The sequence below is a fragment of the Selaginella moellendorffii genome, unplaced genomic scaffold, assembly GCF_000143415.4.
Source record: "Selaginella moellendorffii unplaced genomic scaffold, v1.0 SELMOscaffold_78, whole genome shotgun sequence".
Lineage (NCBI taxonomy): Eukaryota > Viridiplantae > Streptophyta > Lycopodiopsida > Selaginellales > Selaginellaceae > Selaginella > Selaginella moellendorffii.
The window spans coordinates 351,972-363,007 of NW_003314339.1; the positions used below are offsets into that span (position 1 = coordinate 351,972).

The 11,036-nt window shown below is 46.5% G+C and overlaps 2 protein-coding genes and 1 non-coding gene across 3 annotated transcripts; all 3 read left to right on the top strand.

Moving 5' to 3' along the window:
* The first annotated feature begins 69 nt into the window (after positions 1-69).
* Positions 70-7,926, top strand: LOC9662721 (ABC transporter A family member 1). Its single transcript, XM_024660831.1, has 39 exons — positions 70-227; positions 283-586; positions 648-718; positions 770-986; positions 1,042-1,265; positions 1,317-1,377; positions 1,433-1,519; positions 1,575-1,807; positions 1,875-1,989; positions 2,051-2,140; positions 2,189-2,343; positions 2,388-2,500; positions 2,549-2,655; positions 2,709-2,771; positions 2,820-2,906; positions 2,955-3,053; positions 3,102-3,286; positions 3,340-3,394; positions 3,449-3,520; positions 3,576-4,277; positions 4,328-4,506; positions 4,565-4,775; positions 4,832-4,915; positions 4,966-5,007; positions 5,059-5,155; positions 5,209-5,336; positions 5,392-5,496; positions 5,554-5,700; positions 5,749-6,006; positions 6,056-6,191; positions 6,243-6,322; positions 6,372-6,479; positions 6,536-6,686; positions 6,742-6,878; positions 6,940-7,014; positions 7,062-7,320; positions 7,370-7,503; positions 7,558-7,613; positions 7,666-7,926. Exons 1-39 carry the CDS (start codon positions 124-126, stop codon positions 7,745-7,747), a joined length of 5,613 nt encoding a protein of 1,870 aa, XP_024516599.1. The 5' UTR covers positions 70-123; the 3' UTR covers positions 7,748-7,926.
* Positions 7,773-10,480, top strand: LOC112341166 (pentatricopeptide repeat-containing protein At3g09040, mitochondrial-like). The gene is made up of 2 exons (XM_024660832.1): positions 7,773-7,889; positions 7,941-10,480. The coding sequence occupies exon 2, from the start codon at positions 7,963-7,965 to the stop codon at positions 10,450-10,452; it is 2,490 nt and encodes an 829-aa protein (XP_024516600.1). The 5' UTR covers positions 7,773-7,889; positions 7,941-7,962; the 3' UTR covers positions 10,453-10,480.
* On the top strand, positions 10,479-10,551 carry TRNAR-ACG. Its single transcript has one exon. It is a non-coding gene; the product is annotated as a tRNA-Arg (tRNA).
* Positions 10,552-11,036: the final 485 nt, after the last annotated feature.

The following is an 11,036-nucleotide window of genomic DNA, read 5'->3' on the forward strand; positions in this document are numbered from 1 at the left end:
AGAGGGGGTCAAGAAAGAGGACACGTCAGCAGGGCCGTTTCCCTCCACTGGCCGATATCCGAATATTACTTGCTTCTTCCTCTGTGACTCAGCCTCTCTTCTAGGGTTTTGGGGAGCGTGTCCATGCGCCAGGGCGAGCGATGGCGCTCCAGTGGCGGCAGCTGCGATCGATGCTGTGGAAGAACTGGCTCCTCAAGCTGCGTCATCCGGTGGCGACGCTGCTGGAGGTGAGTGAGGATTATTTCGATGCATTCGGTCTCGTTTGATTTGTTTCAATCGCAGGTGGTGCTCCCCGCAACGATCATGCTCTTGCTCATGGCGATTCGATCGCGTGTGGATTTTCACACGCATCCTCCTTCGGCGTAAGCAGAAGATTCTCACATTGTTGGATTTTGCGATCGTGTTGAACTTCAGGTATATAAAGGAGGGGATGTTTGTGGGGGTTGGGAGCAGCAAAATCTCTCCTAGTTTTGAGGCTGTCCTGCAATTTTGTGAGGCGAATGGCGAGCACATAGCTTTTGTTCCAGAAAGCGAAGGAACGTCCACCATGGTCGATCTTCTCTCTTTGAAGTTTCCACTTTTACAGGTTTGATTTTCTCGCGGTTTTCGACTCCGTCTTTAAGTTTTTTCTTCGTCGTGCATGGCAGACCGTAGCAAAAATCTACAAAGACGAAGAAACTCTGCATTCATATATCAAGTCGAAAACCTATGGCACAGGGTAACCTTGTCATGCTATGATGTTGTACAGCTCTAAATCTCGTTCTTTCAGGAAGAAACTGTATCCGAAGATCAAGGCTGCAGTAGTGTTTTTCGAGCAGGGCCCGTGTACATACGATTACAGTATTCGTCTCAATCACTCATGGGCGTTTCAAGGTTTTCCCGACGTGAGAACTATCATGGATACTACTGGAGCATATGTGGATGATCTTATCCTGGGAGTGGATTTGGTGTCAACTTATGAATATGGTTACAGTGGCTTTCTGACGGTAAGCTGCGCTTCCTCTCTGTGTTGTAGCTGATTACCGCTTTTTGTCAGAGCAGCTGCAGCAAGTTATCGACTCCTACTTGATCTTATTATCCCAGCAGCAACCAGAACTTTGTCATTATGAAAGTCGGAAACGGGTTTTGAAGAATGAGTCGCATGAAAATGTGAAGCTCGTGACAGAAAATGTGTTTCCAAAGTATATCAGCGTTGCGCCTTTCCCAACAAGGGAGTATACGGACGACGAGTTCCAATCCATCGTAAAGAATTTCCTGGGAATATTGTAAGTAGAACAGCTTCTTATTTTCTTTTCTCTAATGGTCGTTTATGACAGGTATCTTCTTGCGTTTCTTTACCCAGTATCGCGACTGATTAGCTGCTCGGTACTGGAAAAGGTGAATTTCTAATATAGTTATACTACCGACATTAACCTGCTACTTGACGACTTAGGAAAAAGGAATAAAGGAAGGAATGCTTATGATGGGGTTAGAAGGTACAAACTTCTATGTATCGTGGTTCATCATCTACATGCTCCAGGTCGTCCTTCTGGTGGTTTACTATGTATTAACTGGACGAATATTTTTTGCTGCAGTTTGCTGTTTCCTCGTTGATAATTGTTCTTGTTACCATGAACAGCATATTTGCATACAGCAGCATGTCCGTTGTCTTCGTCTATTTCTTTCTCTTTGGGCTCAGTGCAATCGCATTATGTTTTCTTATCTCCGTGTTTTTTACACGAGCTAAGACGGCAACAGCTGTGGGCACACTCTCCTTCCTTGCAGCATTTTTCCCATACTATGTTGTTGTGGACACAGATGTCTCACTGTATGGTTTTTTCTTCTTCTTCTTCTTTTTCTTTTATGCGCTAGTAATCCCTGTTTTTCATATACAGGTCGATTAAACTTATCGCGTCACTTCTTTCACCTACTGCCTTCGCTCTTGGAACTGTAAACTTTGCCGACTATGAACGAGGACATGTTGGGGTTCGTTGGAGCAATATTTGGAAGGTCAGTGCTTTGCACATTTCATTGATGAAAATAAGCTAGCTGCTTGGTATCATTTTTGCAGGAATCATCGGGGGTTAGTTTTCTTCTCTGTATGGTTTTCCTTGCAGTAGATGCTCTCCTTTATTTAGTTTTGGCTTGGTACTTCAATCAGGTAAAGTTTCTTAGTGTTCTCTCTCTTTTTTGTAAATGCTGCTCACAGGTTCTCAAGCATAGTTGCGGATATTTAACGTGTCGCATGCTCTGGAATCTATGTCGTTGTAAGAGAAATAATGAAGAAATGGACGAGGAAAATGAAGACATGATACCTCAATCGGAAATTGAACCATTCGAATTTGATCAACAAGAATTTGATAAGTATGTATCCCTTCCCAATTCTTTTATGTTGATGTTTCCTCCAGGTGCGTACACATCAAGAACTTGCGGAAAGTATTTGTGACTGCCGGTAGAGAATGCACAGCTGTCAATTCGCTAAGCTTGTCGCTTTGTGAGGGGCAAATTCTCGCATTACTTGGTAAGATTGTATCTTTTCGGATGGATAACGTCTTTTTCCATACTGCAGGACATAACGGGGCTGGGAAGAGCACAACTATAGGAATGCTTGTTGGTCTTGTTGCACCCACCTCTGGTGACGCGTTCGTACTCGGGAAAAGCATAAAGACTGATATGGTAAAGACAATCAGTTTGCCGGTTTTGTATGTCTGATGTTCTCAATTACTCAGATGCATATTCGGAAGCAAATAGGCGTATGTCCACAAAATGACCTACTCTTTCAGGAGTTGACGGTAATTTAAAACGTTGTGACTTTCCTGGTAATATGTTAACTTCGATAGGTGCGGGAGCATTTGCTTCTTTTTGGAAGTTTGAAATCGGTTGATCCTTCTGTATTACAGACCGAAGTGGATTCAATGATTTCCGAGGTTGAGTTTTTCTATTTAAGTATGCACTTTGTAACATGCTGACTACAGATCGGTTTGCTGGATAAATCTGATGCACTAGTTGGTCATCTTTCCGGTGGAATGAAACGCAAGCTCTCCGTTGCGCTTGCATTATTAGGAGGTAGCAAGGTACAGTCTCGAACTTTTTGGTCAAATGTTTCGAACTTTAAGCTTTAGGTGGTGATTCTGGACGAACCGACTAGTGGAATGGATCCCTATTCAATGAGACTGACCTGGCGGCTCCTTAAGCGTCACAAAAAGGATCGGATTATCCTTCTAACAACGCACTCCATGGACGAGGCGGACGTACTAGGTGACAGGATTGCTATAATGTCAAGTGGGAATTTGCGATGTTGCGGAAGGTATTTGATTGGTTTACTTGCTGCTTATTGTGACAAGCCTTTTTGTGTTCTAGTTCTTTGTTTCTCAAGCACCGTTATGGGGTAGGCTACACCCTCACGCTTGTGAAGGTTTGGCTCGACAAATATCATTTGGAAAATGTCTATAACGTTTCTGACTGACAGGGCCAATCCGGGACTGAATCAATATCAGAGGCTATACTTCGGCACGTACCCTCGGCAACACTTCTAAGTGATGTGAGAAGTTTTAAAATAATTGTGTAAAGTGTTAATCGGCCGTTGTTTCTTCCAGGTGGGCTCGGAGCTATCATATCGTCTTCCTCTTGCTTCTACCTCGACATTTCATTTGCTATTTGAAGAGTTAGAAGCTCACGCAACGCTCTCTGATTTATCCGGTTCCGGAGAAGAGCCCGGTGGTATCAATTCATGGGATGTTGAAAGCTATGGCATTTCTGTGACTACGCTAGAAGAGGTGTTTTTAAGGGTTGCAAGTGGGGAAGCTCCTCAGCAAGAAGTACGTCCACTACAGAAAACATGCAACGCTGAAGCTTCGGAAGCAAATGCATCATGTAGTGATGACCGCATAGATGTGGACAGTGAGGACGGTGCTGCAAGTTTTGAAGTGAAAAAGAGCCGCTACAGCTGGATATCATCCTGTGTGGGAATAATCACAAGAGTTCTCGCAAGCCTGGTCTCGGTTTTCGAACGGTATCCTATTATCCACCTGGGGAAACGACGGTCACTCTTTGGAAGGCACTTCAGGGCTCTATTCAAGAAACGTGGTCTTAGTGCAATGCGCGACAAGAAAACCGTTGTCTTCCAACTGCTGGTGCCATCGCTGTTCTTGTTTCTCGGACTCTTGCTGTTGACGACAAAACCACATCCGGACCAGCCGTCAGTGACTTTAACAACGTCACTTTTCAATCCTCTTGTCACTGGTAGTGGTGGCGGCGGACCAATACCTTTCAATCTCACCTTGCCAATTGCACAGAAGGTACTTGGGTCTTTTAGATGCTGTTCTTAGCTAACGGTTTGGGTTTTCAGGTAGCACGTTATGTTTCTGGAGGCTGGATACAGAAAGAAGAACCTCGAGTGTACAAGTTCCCAGATTCGGACACTGTTTTACAAAATGCGATTGACGCAGCTGGACCGTCACTTGGGCCTGCCCTCGTGTCAATGAGCGAATATCTAATGACGAGCTTCAACGAGACATATGAATCAAGGTTGACTCTAGTTCTGGTTTTCTTGTTGCGTCCTTATCTTCGTTGGCTTGGATACCAGGTATGGCGCTGTTGTCATGGACAGGCAGCACAGCGATGGAAGCCTTGCTTACGCTGTGCTTCACAATACGACGTGTCAACATGCAGCTCCAACCTACATTAACGTTGTTAACAACGCGATACTGAAGATGGCGACGAATAATTCTAAGCTTGAGCTACGGACTAGGAATCATCCGTTACCTATGACGGTGTCTCAGATGGCTCAACGACGCGTAAGCTACAGTATTCATTTCGTGCATGATTCTCAATTTCTTTGTTTTATTTTTAGGATATCAATGCGTTCTCTGCTGGTATAATTGTAAATGTCGCTTATTCGTTCATCCCAGCTTCTTTTGCTGTGGCTATAGTAAAGGTACAGTTTCTTTCCTTTGTTTTTTGTTACAAAATTTTGTTTCCCTGTAGGAGCGGGAAGTGAAGGCAAAACACCAGCAACTCATAAGTGGGGTGCGTATGCCTTCGTGCTTAATGGTTGACTAATTCGTCTTTTTTCAAAAGGTTTCATTAATGGCTTACTGGATTTCGACATACGTCTGGGACGTGCTAAGCTATTTATTACCAGCAGGTCTTGCTGTCGGTCTTTTCTTTATCTTCGGTAAGTTTTGAAAGTGTTTTTCTTGTCTTTCGGAGTGACACTGCAATTTGTAGGGATGGAGGAGTTTATTGGCAAAGAGTCTATCCTGGCTACTTCTATTATGATGGTTGCTTATGGCCCTGCAATTGCAGCTTCTACGTATTGTTTAACATTTTTCTTCACGGATCATTCGTTGGCTCAAGTAATGAAATTGTTTATTTTTCCGACTATTTCCTGATGCAGCCTCTCTTGTGTAGAACGTAATCCTGCTTATTCATTTTTTTAGTGGGCTTATTTTGATGGTTGTATCGTTCATTATGGGCGTCCTTCGTGCAACAAAGGGTGTAAATAGAGTTTTGAAGGTAATCAAGAAAAATTTCGAGCAGGTAATCTAACTCTTTCCTTGTGTTGCAATGCAGAACATCTTCAGGCTTTCTCCTGGATTTTGTTTAGCTGATGGGCTGGCATCACTAGCTCTTCGGAAACAGAGCTTAAAGCCAAGCTCTCAAAAAGAACCTTTTGCTTGGAACACGACTGGAGCATCTATCACATATTTATGCTGTGAGGTATGGAATAGATAGTTTGACATTCACAATTAAATGAAAGCTACGCAGAGTATCTTGTATTTCCTCCTGGTTCTTGCGATGGAGCTGCTTCCTTCACCTTACATTTTGACGGCTTGGTGCAAGAGCTGTTTTGGAAAATGGAGGCGAAATCTGTTCGCTAACTCTGGACGAGCTGGCACACTTTCCGAGCCTTTTCTACCGGAGGAACATTTGGAAGATGAAGATTTGGACGTGGCACGCGAGCGGCGCCGGGTTCAATCAGGAGGAAGCAAGGACAGCGTGGTTAAACTGGTTGAATTACGAAAGGTAAAAGCTGAACTTCTATCACTTGACTGCTAATGTTTCTACTTTATAGACGTTTCCTTGCGGAGCGCGTCAACCACCTAAAGTGGCTGTAGATGCACTGAGTTTTGCGGTCGATGCAGGAGAATGCTTTGGGTTTTTAGGAACGAATGGCGCTGGAAAGACGACTACGTTATCCATGCTATGCGGTAAACTTTTACCCTGCGGTTTTGTGCAGAGTAAAACTGAATATCTTGCAGGAGAGTTTCCTCCAAGTGAAGGAAATGCCTACATTGTTGGCCATGACGTGTGGAGCAACCCGGCAGATACAAGACAACTTGTAAGATCACTTTACCGTCAGTATGAAATATTGACTTTTCTTCTTACAGATTGGCTACTGTCCACAGTTCGATGCACTACTTGACCTGCTGACAGTTAGAGAACACCTTGAACTCTATGCAAACATCAAGGCTGTTCCGGAAGATAAGCTCGAGCAGGTTAGCTTTATACTGCTCTATGTGGCTCTGTTTACTTTGCCTTGGTGAATTCTCAGGTGGTTCAAGAAAAGTTGACTGAATTTGATCTTTGGGGTCAAGCGCACAAAACCGCTTCTTCCCTGAGTGGAGGGAACAAGCGTAAGCTATCTGTGGCAATTGCAATGGTGGCAGACCCTCCTATCGTGATTTTGGATGAACCTTCCACAGGTTTGAATTTATCTATAAACTTCTGTTCTAGTTTTTTTTTAAAAAATTTATGCAGGCATGGATCCAGTCGCAAGGCGCTTTATGTGGGATGTCATTACACGTATTTCAACAAGGAGAGGGCTTTCTGCAGTTATACTAACTACTCACAGTATGGCCGAAGCTCAGGCATTGTGTACGCGCATTGGGATTATGGTATTTTATCAGATCCTTCAGTTCATTCAAAGTTTCACAAGCTAACACACTCCTTTTTTAGGCTGCGGGCCGACTGCGTTGCCTTGGCAGTCCACAGCACTTAAAAAGCCGTTTTGGAAATAGCCTGGAACTCGAGGTAGCTATCTCCGATGTTGGTTTGCAGTGGCCTGATCGTGTTTTCAGGTCAAAGCTGTCACAACCACTCAATCTGAAGTAGACAAGCTTTCTCATTTTGTGCTACAAAATCTGCCGGACTCTGATGCTCGAGAGACAGAAATTATCGCATTGGATAACTCAGATGCAACTCTGTCAGAAACGGAGGTTACGGCTGCGGCATTTATCCTTGGTAATGAGCAGTGGGGACAAGCACTACTCTCTGGGCATGCATCTGTTGGTGATGGTGCTCTATCTGAGCTTCTGCTTCGCGAATTATCAAGCACAGGTAACTTAACTTTTCTCTCGTTTCGATTTCTAACCTTTGTTTATTCCAGGTACCGTCCAAACCAAACTCTTTTGTGAGTGGTGGCTGGCAAAAGATCGGGCAATGAAAATTGACTTGTTCATTCGAGCATCATTTCCTGGAGCTTCTCTTTTAGAGCGAAACGGATCAAACTTCCGTTATCAAGTAAGCTTCATTTTCTATCAGGTGATATATTTTCTCTGACTCGCATTGACACAGCTGCCATACGGGAGTTCTTCCTTAGCACGGGTTTTTGGACACATGGAGCATCACAGGTAATCTGGACACAATTGTTTGTTAGTCTCTTCGACTGATTGTATTCTGCAGAGCGAGTGCTGGTATTGCGGAATACAACGTTGGTCAGGCTACGCTGGAGGCTATATTCAACGCTATCGCCGCACATCAGTAGCTTTTAAGAGTGGGTACCTAGGTTTCTTCTTGTTTCGTCATATAGGCTGGGAAGATGTGTATTTGTAATATTTTTGCTGGATGAGTCGCTCCCGATTGAGGTGCAGCGTTGTTCTAGCTCGACTTTGTTGCGAGCGTGTAAGGTACACTGTCAAATGCATTTGAAAGGCTTTTCCTTGACATCGCTGTTGCAGGAGCTAGTGAATCTGGGCATATATGTTTTCTCATGGATTGAGCCACAATCTCAAATTGCAACCTTTGGATGCTCGCTTCAGCCAACAGAGCGACGATTCTAAGCTTGAAGGTCGAGAGGCTCTCAGAATCTACCACAAAATACGAGAAGATGGTGACAATGCGAGCGTGTCCCTCGTCATTGACGCTCTGAGGGAATGCGGCAGACTGAAGGACCTTAAGACCGGCAGGAGGCTTCACAGGGAATGCGGAGGCAGCATCAACATCTTCGTGGCAAACACCTTGGTGGACATGTACGCGAAATGTGGCAGCGTAGTAGAGGCATGCCAGGTCTTCGACAAGATGGAAGAGCGCAATACAGTGTCGTGGAACACGGTTATCATGCGGGTTGCTCAGAGTGGAGACGGTGAACTGGCTCTCAGCTTGTTCTCCCGCATGCAAGACGAGGGATTCAAGCCAGATTCTCGGACGTTCGTTGCTGCCTTGAAGGCTTGCAGCCGTCTGGCATCCGGAGATGTGGCACAGGAAAAGGTTCAGTGTTTGGAACGAGGCCGAGTCATTCACAGACAAGCTGCAAAGAGAGGCCACGACCAGGACATTTTCGTAGCAAACACGTTGGTGGACATGTATGCGAAGTGTGGAAGCATGGAGGAGTCACAGCAGGTTTTTAACAGGATGAAGAACCGGACAGTGGTGTCCTGGAATGCAGTCATAATGGGGTTTTCTCAGAATGGAGAGCCGGAGCTGGCAGTGGAATACTTTCGGCGTATGCAAGAGGCAGGCTTTGTTGCAGACGCCTTGACTTTCGTGGCTGTTCTCACGGCTTGCAGCGGCCTTTCCGACAAGGAAGAGGGCCTTAGTGTGGAGGGGAAGCTTGTCAAGCCGGTCTCTTTGAAGATGGCAGTAGCTCTACACACTGAAGCTGCTAAAGGTGGACATCACACCAACATGTTCGTCGCGAATACGCTGGTCGATCTGTATGCCAGGTGTGGGAGGCTGATGGAAGCTCGCCGGGTGTTTGATCAGATGCAGCGTCACGATGTTACGTCGTGGAACGTAGTGATACTTAGACATGGCGAGAGCGGGGAAGAAAAGCTTGCGTTGCAGCTATTCACACGCATGCTGGAAGAAGGCAATGTCCCGGACGCTCGAACTTACGTTGCTGCGCTCAAGGCTTGCTCGGGCCTTGCATCTAGAGAAGACGGGGCTGCACAGGAAAGAATGACGGCTTTGGAGAAAGGCATGGCTATCCACGCTCTGGCGTTCCAGAATGGTTACAACTCCGACATCTTTGTGGCGAACACTTTGATGGATATGTACTCCAATTGCGGGAGTGTCCAGGATGCTAGCCAGGTTTTTGAGGGAATGAAGCGAAGGAACGTTGTCTCATGGAACGTAGTGCTGACGGCGTATGCTCAGGGTGGACAGTGCGAGCTAGCGTTACAGACACTGACACGCATGATTGATGAAGGCTTCGAACCGGACAGTCGGACTTGCGTCGCTGCAATCAACGCTTGCACTGGTCTGGAAGCGACAGAGCAGGGCAGGCTCGTGGACGGGAAGCTCGTAAAACTGAAATGCCTGGAGAAAGGCATGGCCATCCACGCTCGGGTCGCGGAAAAAGGCTACGACCGGAAGGAAAACTTCGTAGGCAACGCTCTGGTGGACATGTATGCCAAGTTTGGGAGCATGGAAGACGCAGCGGGGGTCTTTACGAGAATGCAGCACCGCACCGTGATCTCGTGGAACTCGATCATCACCGGGTACGCTCAGACGGGAGAGCCCGAGCTGGCCTTGCTTGCATTCTCGCGGATGCTGGAAGCCGGCGATCACTACAGGCCGAGCTCACTCAGCTACGTAGCAGCGCTCAAAGCCTGTGGAACGTGGGGCCGCTTGAGAGTCACAAAAGAACTCCACGCCAGGATTTGTAGCGCAGGACTGGAAAGTGATGCGTTTGTGGTAACGTCGCTGGTGGATGCCTATGGGAAATGCGGAAGCATGGTGGATGCGCAGCAACTTTTTGATGCCTCGGCAGATGGAAACTCGAAAGAGCTCGTGACATGGAACGCACTGCTTGTGGGATATTGCCAAGGGGGTGATACCATCCGAGCGTTTGCAACTTGGGAGGAGCTGAAAGATCGAGGAATGGTTCCAGACGCGATCACATTTCTGGCGCTTCTCTCTGCGTGCTCGCAAGCTGGAATCGTGGAGAAAGCGAGGGACTTGTTCGAGGCAATGGCCAAGGAGTATGGCATTGCTCCGGGTGTGGAGCACTACACTTGCATGCTGGATCTCCTAGGCCGGAGCAATCACCTGGAGGAGGCAATCGCCATGGCAAACAAGCTTCCCGTGAAGGCGGACGTGACACTGAGGACAATGCTGCTGGATGCATGTAGCAAGTGGAAGAATGTAGAGGCTGCTAGGACTGTTTTCGCGTCGCTGGTTGAAATGGACGAGAGGGATGGCATGCCTTACGTGTTGCTGGGTAACACTTTCGTTTGTTCGGACACTTAGTTAATCGGAATTATTATGTTAAAGACGACCTCATGGCCCAATGGATAAGGCGCTGGTCTACGGAACCAGAGATTCTGGGTTCGATCCCCAGTGAGGTCGTTGAAGTCGTGATTGACCACTGAGTTTTTTCGATTCAAAGGGCCAAGACATGATTTTGCTGAATGGCCAAGACACGATCTTGCAGCAAGGGTCTCGAAGGAACAGTGGCATTCTTCGAGTAGCTGTGTGTTTGACCACTAAGTTTTTTCGATGCAAATAGCCAAGACACTCGAAAGAACAGTGGCAGGTCTCTTACACCATGAACAATGCGCATGTCTAGACCGGCAAATCCACAACGCCAGGGATATCTCACTACGATGCTACAGTGAAGCATCGTTGCTTGGATTGCCTTGCTGGGAGCTTTCTCGGAGATGGGGCTTTCGAAGGAATCGGGGGAGGTTTCTGAAAAAATGGCTCGACACAGCTCTATCTGCATATGTTCACAGGGAAATCTCGAACAATGCCTGCGCTTGCCGGAGCTCGATGTGGGAGCATAGAACTCGATGCTCGTGGCCCTTGCCGCGCACTGAGAATCCAGAGACGCG

Coding starts and splice junctions, on each gene's coding strand:
- LOC112341166 (XM_024660832.1), top strand. CDS start 7,963: ATGTTTTCTCATGGATTGAGCCACAATCTCAAATTGCAACCTTTGGAT.
- LOC9662721 (XM_024660831.1), top strand. CDS start 124: ATGCGCCAGGGCGAGCGATGGCGCTCCAGTGGCGGCAGCTGCGATCGA. Junction 6,480..6,535: donor CGGAAGATAAGCTCGAGCAG/GTTAGCTTTATA, acceptor GTGAATTCTCAG/GTGGTTCAAGAAAAGTTGAC. Junction 7,321..7,369: donor TCGCGAATTATCAAGCACAG/GTAACTTAACTT, acceptor TGTTTATTCCAG/GTACCGTCCAAACCAAACTC.